Source organism: Erythrolamprus reginae, chromosome 2 (genome assembly GCF_031021105.1).
Source record: "Erythrolamprus reginae isolate rEryReg1 chromosome 2, rEryReg1.hap1, whole genome shotgun sequence".
Taxonomy (NCBI): Eukaryota; Metazoa; Chordata; class Lepidosauria; order Squamata; family Dipsadidae; genus Erythrolamprus; species Erythrolamprus reginae.
The window spans coordinates 183,287,627-183,301,988 of NC_091951.1; the positions used below are offsets into that span (position 1 = coordinate 183,287,627).

Consider the following 14,362-nt stretch of genomic DNA (forward strand, 5'->3'; position numbering starts at 1 on the left):
CCCTCCTTGCCTTTCGTAAGCTCCTTATAACCCACCTTTGTCGTCACGCATGGGGGAACTGAGATATCTCCCCCGGGCATATACAATTTATGTATGGTATGTTTGTATGTATGTTTGCTTAATAATGGGTTTTTTTAAAAATATTTTAAATTGTAAATTATTAGATTTGTCATGAACTGTTTTATTGTGTTGTGAGCCGCCCCGAGTCTACGGAGAGGGGCGGCATACAAATCTAATAAATAATAATAATATTATAATAATAATAATAATAATAATAATAATAATAATAATAATAATAATAATAATAATAATCTAGTTCATAAGGTGTCCCTGAGTTTATAGAGCCATTGTAATGAAAGTTGGGAAAATTTTCTTTAGTAAAAGTTTGTATAATATATGACCCACAAACACACTTCTGAAACCGTGCAAAAACTCTTGATTGAATTGTGCCAACGGTGTTTGGTTATGTTTTTTTATTATTATTATTATTATTATTATTATTATTATTATTATTATTATTATTATTATTCTAGAGAGAAAAATCAGCATCTTAAGGTAGAGACATTTAACTTTTTAAAACACTTCCAAAATAAGTCAATAATTTGAACCTCTCCATTGCATTGATACCAGAATATCACTGGCCATGTCCCCTGCAGGCCACAGAGGTCAAATACCTTTTAAAATGCAGTTCTAGCTAGTAAAAAGATTGCTTATCGCTGCTTCAGAAGAAGCCATCACAAGACTCCCAGGACTCACTTTCCTGTTCTCTGGAGTTCTGGCCCTGTGCGATCCTCAATCTCCTCTTCAGACATCGAAAACCTTCCTGCCGTCTTCCTCTTATCCTAATTTAAAAAAAGATGTTTGATAAATTAACTTCACTCTGCTGGCTTTTGAATCAATCAAAGGCAGAGTGGCCTTTTTTCCTAAACAAAACCAAAAAAGAAAGAAAAAGCCCAACAACAACCATCAAAACCATCCAAAAATATCAAATTGGAAGCTAATCCCAGTCTTATAGTTGCAACATTACCGTGTTTTCCCAAAAATAAGGCATCCCCTGAGAATAAGCCTTCCTCCTAAAATAACTCCTTCCCCCCAAAATAAGCCTTCCTCTGAAAATATTTAAACCCATGCACAGCCAATCCCTGCCATTTCCCCTGCTTAGGGAGACAGAGCTGGAAATCAGGTAAGACGGCAAGAGGAACCCCCGTCTTGCTCCAAGTGAGCCAAAATAATAAGACCTCCCTAAAAATAAAGCTAAGCACTTATTTCGGAATTCAAAAAAATATAAGATAGGGTCTTATTTTGGGGGAAACACAGTGCTACTGTATATATCAAAAGCCGTATAAATGTCACACAGGTAGTCCTCGATTTATAATCATTCATTTAGTGACTGTTGAAAGTTACTGCAGCACTTAAAAAATGACTTATAACCATTTTTCACACTGTTGCAACACCCCCACAGTTGCATGATTAAAAATTTTGCACTTGGCAACCAATTAACATTTATGATGGTTGCAGTGTCTCATATTCATATGATTCTTTGGCAACCCAGCAACAGCAATAGCATTTAGACGTACCGCTTCATAGTGCTTTTACAGCCCTCTCTAAGCGGTTTACAGAATCAGCATATTGCCCCCAACAATCTGGGTCCTCATTTTATCCACCTCAGAAGGATGGAAAGCTGAGTCAACCTTGAGCCGGTGGTGAGGTTTGAACTGCTGAACTACAGCTAGCAGTTAGCTGAAGTAGCCTGCAGTGCTGCACTCTAACCACTGCGCCACCCCAGCTCTAGACATAAAATGCCTAGCTAGTTTAAGGTTATCAAATGGGGCAAAACTCACTTAACAATATGTCACTTAGCAATAGAAATTTTGAATTCAATTATTGTCATAGGTGAAGGACTACCTGCAATTTCCTTTGAACACAATTGCCTTAGTGTTGATGTTGATTCCAATAAGTAAGCAGGATCATTTTTCTTTCTTTGCAATTAAAACAGGCCAAATAGCTGAGATAGCTTTCTAGGGAGCCTTAGCCAATAAATGACAAAAATATATACATTGTGCTATGATTCTAGCCATCTAATTTAGAGACATATTAGATGATATTTTTAAAATATTACTATTTTGTTTTATTGAGTTAGAGAAGTAAGCCACAGTTTACCTGAGAAGGAAGGCTTTTAGGTGGCTCAATTCTGATTGATGGGTCCCATTCCCCAGGTGGCAGCACAGTCACCTGGTCTAGAAACTCATCAATGCCTGCTACAAGGTCATTTCGATCCTTGGCTTTATAAGCAACATCGTGAAAAACCTATTACAGACAGGAGAGAGACATTTACTTACACACAATAGCTAAATCAATTCTAATGTCCCCATATACCGGTATTCATTCTCTCAAAAAGAATCTTTGTCTGGATAACTAGTTAAACAAGAAAAACTTTAAAATCATTTACCTTGAATGTGGAACAATATATCGATAAATAATATTTTTCCAGGTAGAATAGAATAGATTTTTTATTGGCCAAGTGTGATTGGACACACAAAGAATTTGTCTTGGTGCATATGCTCTCAGTGTACATAAAGAAAAGCTAAATTCATCAAGTATCATAAGGTACAACACTTAATGATAGTCCGGGTACATATAAGCAATCAAATGGAAGGCAGGTTGGTAGAGAAACAGCATCCTTGCATAAGTTCCCACCAAAATCAAACACTTTTTCACTTAGCTGAGTGTACCAGTCACCCTAAGTCACAATTGGTTTAACCATGGCTCATTTTTTAAAAAAGAACAAAGGTGGCTCTGATTATATAGCATGTGAATGAATGAAAAGTAACACATATTACAGGTTATTACAATTTACAATGAAGTGATGTAAATATTAAAAGGGAATATGTGTTATGAAAAACAAAAAAGTAATTCTACCATGTGTTTACTAATTCTTTATCTGGAGTGTGTGCAATCATTATTTCTGACTTTTATAACTCTTTTTATGACTCTGTTATTGTTCTTTGATGTATAACTCATTCAAAGAAATGTAAATGGCTTAGGTCCACAGTGCTTGACAACTTTTAAGAAACCTGGACTTCAACTCCCAGAATTACTGAGTCAATCATGCTAGCTGAGGAATTCTGGGAGATGAAGTCCACATATGATAGAAGAGCCAACTTTGCCTACCCCTGCCCTAGGCAGCTATGCAAAAATTAACACTGCTGTACACAGTGAAATGATCCGTACTTCACTTACTTCATCAGTCATGAGGGTACCCATTGACCTTCCAATCTCATGATATTGCGGCCCTTTCCCTATTGGACCCAGCAAGACAAACAAGAACCTAGTTATTAAAAGAGAAATAGAAGAAGAAATGATTGCAATATAAGTCAAACATTTTAAAGTCATTTGGAAAAGTAAGTCTCATTTAAATGAGACAGACCCTGTCCAATTAAAGAAAAGACAAAGTCTTCAAAAGACCTTTCCACGATCTTCTAGAACAGTGAAACTTTTCTCCAGGTATAAAAAATATCTGAAGGTGAAATTATTCCTCCTCATTCGCTTGCTCCAATATTTACTCACTACTGAACTTATCAGGCTCTATTCAGCCGGTTCTCTCCAGATCATGTGAACCAGTATTGGTGACTGTTGGAGGTTCCACACACCCCCACCCCGATGTAATGCTTGAGAACTGAACATGCACAGGTGAGGCGCATACACTCACATTTGCAAACTGGTAGGGAAGGTACATGAATCCCACCACTGCTCTGTTCAGCCCTGTGTTGCTTACACTAAAGTTTTATCTATTTGCAGCCTCTAGTCCCTAAAGCCATCTTCAACTTTAGGAAAAAAGATAAACTGCTTCTGCATACCTGATCATACCTGTAGGCAATGTTCCCTCTAATTTTTTTTTATTGTGGGCGGAAAGGTATAGTGTCTGAGCGGCAGTCCCTTCGGGACTGAGCAGCATAGAAGGATAGATAGATAGATAGATAGATAGATAGATAGATAGATAGATAGATAGATAGATAGATAGGGAAAAAAATCCCTTCTTTTTTATTAAAAGAAATTAATAATAAAACAAAACCAAAATCTATTACTATTAAAACTAAAACAACCAGCAAATCCAAAAACACAACTATTAATAAATCCATGCTTTAAAATCTTCATTTCTTAAATATTTATCATAGTATTATAGTAATCTAGTAATACTATGAAAATCTATCTGAACACCAATGCATCAATTAATATATTTCCATATTTACTTTTCTATAATTTCATTCAATATTTCCAAGCTCAATTAATTTTCAGGCACTTAGCATTTACTATTACTAACTTTCATCAATCTTCTACATTTGCAAGTATATTTTAAATTCAAAATGCAAACTCATAAAACCATACAGTACATATCATAAACCCCTTATTTATCATATGTATCTTCCATTAATTTTACCTATGTAATTCTATATAATTCTAAAATTCTAATCCAATTTTACAAATTAATACATCCTTTTCTCTCTCTCTCTCTCTCTCGCTTTCTTTCTCTTTCTCTCTCCCTCTTTCTCTCTCTCTCTCCCTCCCCTCCCTTCCTCCTTCTTTCTCTCTCTCTCTCTCCCTCCTTCCTTCCTTCTCTCTTCCTCCCCCCTTCTTCTCCCCTAAACTTATCAAGTTAAAATACCACCAAACAATCTGGAGTAGAAAATGTCTCAATTTTAACAGTAACTGCCACTAAACGAACCCCATAAAAGCCCTTTTGCGGTCCAGCATCCTTTGTAAAAGTGGGAGAAGGGGTTCGGGAGAAGAAAGTTTAGCAGACGCTCTGCAGAGCCCCTTCTTCACTACGGGGTTATTTAAATGCAAGGGCGGCCCCGGACCTGCTAGGCAGCATTGGTGAAAGCAAACGGGAGACTCTCCGTCTGTGCTCCACGTAGCCCCGGAACTGCCTGGAATAAGCACATTTCCCATTTCAATGCAGAAGCAGAAAAGGCGGAGAGCGGCTGCGGAGGGGGCCTCAGGGCTGCTGGTCCCTTCGTGGTCTGAGGGGAGAGTGGAAGGAGGGCCAGCTGGGGGGAGTCCCTTTCCAGAGCCCCCCGCCTCCAAGACACCGCTCCTGGCCCAGTGCCAGGGTGGGGAGGAGACTCGGCTGAACTTCAGCGGGCGGGCAATTATTATTTATTACTTTTATTATTTCTGTCACCTTCATTTCTGTTTTTCTCCCGCTTTCATCCCCCTTTTGCTTTCTCTCGGGCCGCAGGACTGGGGTGGGGGCTGATGGAACAAGCCCCCTCGCGCCGATCAAGGCTGCCCCGCGGGCTTTCTCTAGCGTCTGGATACAGAGCCCCGAGGGATGCCATTCCACTTCCCCATCAGTTGCCGCCACGTGTGTCGTGTCACTTGCCCGGCGGCGGGCATTTCTCACTGGGTCCCTGCCAGCAGCGTGCCCATTTTGGATGTCCATGGTGACTAGCCGCCCCCATCCAAACTGGGGGTGGAACCCTGCGAAAAACGCTCGCCGCCAGGCAAGTGATACGGCACACACGGCGGCAACTGAGGGGAAGCAGAAGGGCGTCCCTCGGCGCTCTGTATCCAGACACTAGAAAAAGCCCGCAGGGCGGCCTTCATTGGCACGAGGGGGCTGGCCTCCATCAGCCTCCCCCGCAATCTTCTACCTTCTTCTGAGGTCACAGGGGAGGTGGGTGTGCGTGACGGCAGCCTCAGAACAGAGCCAGAGAAGCCGGAGGTTTCTCCCCTGCCAACAGCTTGGGAGGGGCGAATCAGCTGTCGGCCGGGGAGAAACCGTGCCGGCTCCGCGCCAGCTTGGAAAACTCTGGGCTGTCCGTAGGATTTGCCTGCGCTCCAGCGTGCTACGCAGCTTAGAGGGAACTATGCCTGTGGGAGCCCATCACTGTCTTTGTCCCATAGGAAAGCATACCAACCATTTTGTAGATCATGCCCCTCCAATGTTAGATTAATCCACCCTTTAACCCACACCAGAAGCAGCTTTGTAATAAAGTTGTCAGTCAGGTAGTGCTATCCCACCTTTGCTTCTATGATCCTGAAAATCTATTAATATTATTCTTGCTTTTTAAAATGCTCAAATAAATTTTGTTTTATTGTAATTTAAATTAAATTTTAATTGCAATCCAGGGAAAAAATTATCTAATTTTATGGGCATAGTTTGGAAAGGATAAAGCAATTTCAGTAAAATGTTCACTTTGATGATTGAAATTCAACCTAGTATAGATAATTGTAATGTTCTCCATCTTTCCAAATCTGTTTTTATTTTTTGTATTAATTTCCCATAGTTGTCTTCCTTGATCAAGGAACATCTCGCTGTTAGCCAAATACCTAATTATTTTTTAAAAAATTGTACATTCTAATCCCATTATTCTCTCCAATTCTTGTTCCTGTTTTAATGTAACACTGCCAAGAAAACTGCATAGATGCAATCACTAAAAGGCACCACTGACTTGAGGACATCATTCAGTACTATTAATTATCCCCAAATACGTCCATCATCACTACTACATTCTACCTGGTAGGGAGTGGAACCTCAGTCATGCCTGGAAGAAGAACAGCTGGTGATAAGCGTAAGAAGGCAATAATAGGTTGTTTCAAGAAATCTGCTTCTCCAACTAAAACATTTGCAGCTTCAGCTCCAACGGGAATCTTCTTCATAAAAGGATAATCTGTCTAATGACAAAGAAAAAAGGCAGAACTGATATTATGACACATTTAATAAATACAGGTAATGAATACAGGCAATTTAATAAATACAGATAATACACTCTTTCAGAAACCGTTCAAAGATATGGCAGCACTGAACAAGATGATTTATGACCAGACCTTGAAGTTATGGCCATCACAGCATCTCTGTTATAATTTCATTGTAATTTGAGTGTTTGACAACCAGTGTGCATTTACAGCAGAAGTAGCCTTCTGGGGTCATGCAATCCACTACTGACATCCAACAAGCAAAGTCAATAATAATAATAATAACAATAATAATAACAACAACAACAGAGTTGAAGGGACCTTGGAGGTCTTCTAGTCCAACCCTCTGCTTAGGCAATGAGAAACTCAGCAAGAAATTTGCGAGTCACAGTCACATGATATTGTGCTTAATGACTCATGGTGTTTTGCTTAACACCTGCATCTGGAACTGATGTAAGTCAGCGGGGACATGTGCCATTTCACTAAACAACTGTTATACTTAGTGCCAGTTCCCAGTGGTGGTCAGGAACTACCTGTATAAATTCTAGAGAACATCCTCCTTTGGGGACTGAATTTTGAATTTTTAAAAATAGACATTATAGAGAGATAATATCAGAGATGATGGGTGGATGGGTAGGTGGGTGGGTAGATGGGTGGGTGGGTAGAAGGATGGATGAATAAATGAATACTTTATTGTTATTGTATGTATATACACAGTATACCCATGCAATGAAATTAGTATGACACCAATCTCAACATACATAACAATCTGAAAAAACATGCTCAACCTGCCACAATTTCCCACCTGAACCATCCAACATCCACACAACAGACCAAGTAAGTGGTACCTTGTCTTACAAATGCCTCATCTAATGAACTTTTCGTGATACGAACCCGGTGTTTAAGATTTTTTTGCTTCTTCTTCCGAACTATTTCCACCTTACGAACCCAAGCCGCCACCACCGCTGGGATGCCCCGCCTCTGGACTTCCGTTGACAGCCGAAGGCTCCCCTTGCTGGAAAATTCGACCTCCGGACTTCTGTTGCCAGCAAAGTGCCTGTTTTTGCACTGCTGAGATTCCCAAACCCCACCTCTAGACTTCCGTGTTTTTGCGATGCTGTGATTTCCCTGAGGCTCCCCTCTCTGGGATTCAGTGCTGGCAAAGGGAAGGAAATCCCAGCGAGGGGAGCCTCAGGGGAATCCCAGCAACGCAAAAACAGACGCTTTGCTGGCAATGGAAGTCCGGAGATGGGGTTTCCCAGCGAGGGGAGCCTCAGGGAAATTGCAGCATCGCAAGAATGGGCGCTTCGGCTGGCAACATAAGTCCGGAGGTGGGGATTCCCAGCAGCGTAAGGCAAAAGGGTTGAGTTTTGGGCTTGCACGCATTACTGTATTCGCTTTTCCATTGATTCCTATGGGAAACATTGTTTCATCTTACGAACTTTTCACCTTACGAACCTCGTCCCAGAACCAATTAAGTTCATAAGACAAGGTATCACTGTACTATTGTCCAGCAGTTCACTGATGGTGACCTCCAGTACGTTGGTAAGTGCAATTATAGCTCTGGGATAAAAACTGTTCAGAAAACATGTGGTTCAAGTTTTAATGGTTCTGAATCTTCTGCCAGAAGGCAGCAGTCCAAAAAGATTGTAAGCAGGATGAGAAGAGTCTCTGAGAATATTGTGCACCTTTCTAAAACAGCGAGATGTGAAGATATCATCCAGAGCTGGTAGCTGGAGCTCAATGATATTCTGGGCAGTTCTAATGATTCTCTATAAAGCTTTTTTACCCGCTACAAAGCTGCTCCCATACTATGCGAGAATGCCATATGTTAGGATGCTCTCCATGGTGCTGCGATAGTAGGACAACAATAGATGCTGAGATAGATGCTTCTTCACAAGCATGTTAACATTCATTGTCCATGAGATGTCCTCTGTGATATGAATACCCAGAAATTTAAAACTACCTCTCAACCTCTTCGCCATTTATGTACAATGGTAAACATACATCTTTCTTCTTCCTGAAATCAATTATCAGTTGTTTAGGTTTTTTGGTGTTCAGTGTAAGATTATTTTCTTTACACCACAGTGTCAGCCCTTGTACTTTGTTTCTGTAAGCAGACTCGTTTTTCTTATTAATCAGCCCCACCACTGTTGTATCGTCTGCAAATTTAATAATCGTGTTGGTGTTATACAATGGGGTGCAGTAGTCATGTGTACAAGGAATAAAGAAAGGGTTTAGTACACAACCCTGGGAGGCTCCTGTGCTTAGTATCTGAACAGAAGAATGATGAGATCCCATCCTTATTGACTATGACTTGTCTGTCAAAAAATCCTTTACCTTTTTAGATGCTCTTACAATTAGTGATAAACAATTAATTAACTCACTTTGATCACGTCTGTTGGGGTAGTATCATGAGTCAATCCATTTCTAATATCTATTGTGTTAGAAGGTGGATGAAGAGACAGTGAAGTCGTTCCTAAATAGGAAAAGAGGAAAAATTTAGATAATTTGTTGTATTAATTATTACATTATACAACAGGGGTTCTCAACCTTTCTAATGCCACGACCCTTTAATACAGTTCCTCATGTTGTGGTGACCCTCAACCATAAGTCTAGCACCAATTTTCCCAACAGAGTTTTAAGCTGATTGGCAGGAAGATCAGAGGGACGACCCCACTGTAAACACCTGATTGGTTGGATTGTAAAAATATGTTCCAAGCCACCAGAATAGAAGCTTTAGTTCCTAACACCATGGGAAATTTGTCTTTTCCCATGGTCTTAGGCGACCCCTGTGAAACGGTCGTTCAATCCCCAAAGGGGTCCCACAGGTTGAGAACCACTGTTAAACATCAAACATTGCACATATAATTTTGAGAAAAATTATATTTAACAAACCTTTATCAATAATAAACATGTACATTGCTTGATTTCACTTATAATGTCCATCTGTCCATATAATGTCCATAATGTCCATGAATTATTTTATTTACATGAATGGCATGTACAAAAGAAAACAACTTTCATGAACTGATGCTTTGGGGTAACGTGGTCAGTTTATAACAATTTTTTTTTCAGATATTTTTATTGATTTTTAATATTAACATAATACAGTGGTACCTCTACTTAGGAACGCCTCTACTTAAGAACCTTTCTAGATAAGAACCAGGTGTTCAAGATGTTTTTGCCTCCTCTTAAGAACCATTTTCTGATTAAGAACCTGAGCCCGTAAAAATTTCCCAGGAAATTTTAGACTGGCACGAAGGCCCGGCCAGTTTCCGGCCATTCCCCCTTTAATCTCGGCCATCTTGGGCTTTTTTGGGCTGCCATAGGAGCCTTTCGGTGGCGCTTAAGGAGGCTTTGGCAGTCCAGAGTGAACAAAGCATTTACCTTTCTCTGGGCGTTTGGAGAGGGAATAAACTTCTGCCAGAGCCCAGAGAAAAGAAACGTTCCCTTCGCTCTGGGCAGTCCCTCTTTTTTTTAAAAAAAGCCTTAAAGTTTTGGATTTTTTTGTTTCCCTTGAACTCACCATCTTCCTTCGGCAGTAAGAGTTCTCCTCCTCTTCTTTCTCCTCCTCCTCCCACCCAAATTCCGAGCTTTTCTTAAGTAGAGGTACCACTGTACTTTCTATTACTTTCATGCAGGTTAACATCCATTTATTCACATTTCATTGATATTTTGTTCATTTTTACATTTGTACATTTATAACATCCTATCACTTATTATTGATTTGTGTTTCTTTTTTGTATCCAATTGTACCAGTTCATCCAAATAGCATAGTAATCTGAGTCCTTTTGATCGTTCAGTTCCATAGTCAAACGGTACATTTCTGCATATTCATAAATTTTCCCAATTAACTCCTTTTTATTTATTGATTGATTGATTTTGTCCATTGCACAATTAGAGTTATATTGGGCATACATATAGTAAATATATAATGAAGGTTATAGAGGATATACTCATAGTAAAATATATCTAAGAAAGAATAGAAGAGAAGAAATAGGAATAAAATATATCAGTGAAAAAATCGAATAAATATAGGAAAGAATAGCATAGAAGATATAGGAGAGCAATAGGACAGGGGATGGAAGGCACTCTAGTGCACTTATGCACACCCCTTACTGACCTCTTAGGAATCTGGAGAGGTCAACCATGGATAGTCTAATGGTAAAGGGTTGGGGGTTTGGGGATGACACTACAGAGTCTGGCAATGAGTTCCACGCTTCGACAACTCGGTTACTGAAGTCGTATTTTTTACAGTCAAGTCTGGAGCAGTTAATTTTAAGTTTAAATCTGTTGTGAGCTCTTGTGTTGTTGTGGTTGAAGCTGAAGTAGTCGCCAACAGGCAGGACGTTGCAGCATATAATTTTGTGGGCAATACTTAGATCATGTTTAAGGCGTCTTAGTTCTAAGCTTTCTAGACCCAGAGTTGAAAGTCTATTCTCGTAGGGTATTCTGTTTCGAGTGGTGGAGTGAAGGGCTCTTCTTGTGAAGTATCTTTGAACATTTTCAAGGGTGTTTATGTCTGAGATGCGATATGGGTTCCAAACAGATGAACTGTATTCGAGGATGGGTCTGGCGAACGTTTTGTAAGCTCTGGTGAGTAATGAGAGATTGCCAGAGCAGAAGCTACATAGGATTAGGTTTTACAACTCTTGAAGCCTTCTTGGCTATGTTGTTACAGTGGGCATTGGCACTTAAGTCTTTTGTTATTAATATACCGAGGTCTTTAACCGAGTGGGGGTTATCTGGGATAATTTGATTATTCAGTTCGTATTTGGAGTTCAGATTCTTTTTCCCAATGTGTAGGACGGAGCATTTTCTGGTTGAGATTTGGAGTTGCCATGTGTTAGACCACTCAGAAACAGCGTCCAGGTCTTTTTGGAGAGGAGTAGTGTTATCGCTGGGGATTTGTGGATTTTTCCATTTTTTTGGGTAGACTATTCTTGCAGCTGTTACAATGTATAACATCAAATATTTAACATTTTTCTCATACAAGTTACTGATAATGCCTAATAAAAAGAACTCATTGGTTATTAGTTATTTCAACATTAGTTATTTCTTGTAACCACTTTCTAAGTTGCATCCAATATTTTTTCACTTCGGGGCATGACCACCATTGATGGAAGAAGGTGCCCGGTTCTTTTTTACACTTCCAGCATATTTGATTATAATTTGGGTATATCTGAGGCAATCTTTTCGGTGCTAAGTGCCACCAGTATAACATTTTGTATTGATTCTCTTTATATATTATTGATTTAGTCATTTTAGTATTTCTCTTCCAAGTTTGTTCCCATTCTGCCAGATGAATATTACGACCAATGTTTTTCGCCCAGGCGATTATCAGTCCTTTAACTATTTCCTCATGTTTTTCATATTCTGTTAGGTATTTATAGATTTTTGATATTATTTTTTCCTCTGGGCCTGTTAACAATTTGTCTATTTGTTAAATTTGACAGTCAATAGCTGTCCCTTCTGATTCTTTTTTATACCTTGTTAGAATTTGTAGATAGATCCACCAGTCTATATTTATATTTTAGCTTATAACAATTTTCATTGCAAGCAAATGACCCAGTTCTTTTAAAAGAGCAACTTGAACAAAATGACAAGTATTTCCTAGCTCCCTCCAATTAATTTTTTTTATTTTTGAACTAAACAAATTGAGGATATGATAAGGTCACATCCTAAAGGGGTGATTATACATTATGAAAATGAAAATTTCATCCCCAAAGCCAAAATTTAGTTTTAGAAAACAAGCAAAAATCACTGCATGAATTTGCTGACTATATTCTTCCATAATAGTAGCACTGAAAGTGGTGGATCATCTCCCAATAATGAAAGCCTAACTGCTTCGATCTGTGGGCTAGTAGAAAAGACTTCCATTACTTGGGAAATTTTTCCTAGAAAACAAATGATCTACAGTAATTCCTTTGTCATTATTACTGTTGGGCGAACCGAACTTGCAAAGTTCAGGTTCGTGCTGAACTTTGCAGTGTTCGGCATGCCAAACCCGAACCTGAACTTTTTAAAAAGTTCGGGTAAAGTTTGGGTTCGCCGTTCGGTCGAACACCACGAAATGCCACCGCCCAGGAAGACAGTGGGGAATTCCATCGTGGGATTTCCCACCTCCTTTTGCTTGCAGCACTGCAAGCAAAAGGAGATGGGAAATCCCACAATGGGATTCCGGGGGCAGGGCTTTGACGTCATGGAGACTACTTCCTGGCTGGCCAAAATGGGGAGGAGGGAGTCTCCGTGACGTCCAGGCCCCGCCCCTGAATCTCATCATGGAATTTCTCACCTCCTTTTGCTTGCAGCGGCACCACGGCATCCTTTTCTGTAAAGATAAAAAGAAGCTTATTTATTTATAAAATAAAGCTTATTTATTTATAAAATAAAAAGAAGCTTGTTTATTTTTACAGAAAAGGACGCCGCAGCGGCACTGCTGCTTGTCGGGTTCGGCGAACTCATCCGAACGTCACGGCAAAGTTCGGGTGAGTTCACCGAACCCGAACTTTGTTGGGTTTGCCAACACTAGTCATTATCAACAGCATTCAAAAATTGGAATTAGAAATTGCTATTGATGAACTTTGGGAAAATGGTTGTATGCTGAACAGAGTTTAGCGATTGGACACTCAACCTCTAGCTTGTTTCATTTTATTTATTTTATTTTATTTATTTATTTATTTATTTATTTGTCAATGAAGTATAAGATAGTAGTTTATATAAACATAACATAGAAAGTAATAATAAAAGAAGACAATAGGATAGTAGAACAGGGATGGTAGGCACAAGGGTGCACTTATGCACGTCCCTTACAGACATCTTAGAAAAGGTGAGAGGTCATCTGTAGACAATCTAAGGTTAAAGATTTTGGGGTTTGTGGAAGAAGCAACAGGTAGTGAATTCCAGATGTTGATCACTCTATTGCTGAAGTCATATTTTCTGCAGTCTGTTTTGGAGTGATTGAAATTTAGTTTGAATCTATTATATGCCCGTGTGTTGTTGCGGTTGACAGTGAAGTAGTCATTAACAGGAAGGACATTTTAGTATATGATTTTATGAACTATGGTTAGATCAGTTTGGAGATGATGTAGTTGTGAATTGCCTAATTTCAGTATTTCAAGTCTGGTGGAGTAAGGTATTTTGTTGTGGGAGGAGGAGTGAAGGATTCTTCTTATGAAATATTTCTGGGCAAATCTATCTATATGGTTGCCACTATCAATACTGAATTAACATGAAATAATAAATCAGTACCAACGAATACTAGAGCTTCAGCACATTATTTTATCCCCTGGATAAGGACTTAAAAAAAACTTTATTCTGAGAAAGTAACAATGAAAGAGCTTGCAAGCCAGGAACATCATTGGCACCTGGAAAGAAATGGTTAGAGCAAGTAGAGCAATGGAAAAAGCCTGCAAAGACTTAGGGCTTGGAAAACATTCTTCACAGAGTGAAACAATGAAAGAGCCTGCAAGGTAAGAGCTGGGAAGATCATTAGCAGCTAATTAGGGCTGGAGGGGGGGGGGGGCTACATTCAGAGTATAAAACTCACCCAAATTATCAGCCTCTTTTAGGGAGGAAAAGGGTGTGTCTTATATAATGAAAAATATGGTATGTACAATCCAGAAAACAAGCAGAGGCACTGACAGATTAGGAAGGGATA

At 39.5% G+C, this 14,362-nt stretch overlaps 1 protein-coding gene across 4 annotated transcripts in view; it reads right to left on the bottom strand.

Moving 5' to 3' along the window:
* SLC4A8 (solute carrier family 4 member 8) overlaps positions 1–14,362 on the bottom strand; it is a 104,436-nt gene that overhangs the window by 35,427 nt on the left and 54,647 nt on the right. For 2 of the 4 annotated variants that reach the window (XM_070740702.1, XM_070740699.1), the window contains exons 7-12: positions 12,998–13,033; positions 9,087–9,178; positions 6,521–6,678; positions 3,241–3,328; positions 2,161–2,307; positions 757–842 (exon numbers count right to left, since the gene is read on the bottom strand). In XM_070740702.1, coding sequence (XP_070596803.1) covers positions 757–842; positions 2,161–2,307; positions 3,241–3,328; positions 6,521–6,678; positions 9,087–9,178; positions 12,998–13,033 — 607 coding nt within the window. The remainder of the gene's footprint in view (positions 1–756; positions 843–2,160; positions 2,308–3,240; positions 3,329–6,520; positions 6,679–9,086; positions 9,179–12,997; positions 13,034–14,362) is intronic. The other 2 variants (XM_070740701.1, XM_070740700.1) reach the window with 1 other exon arrangement.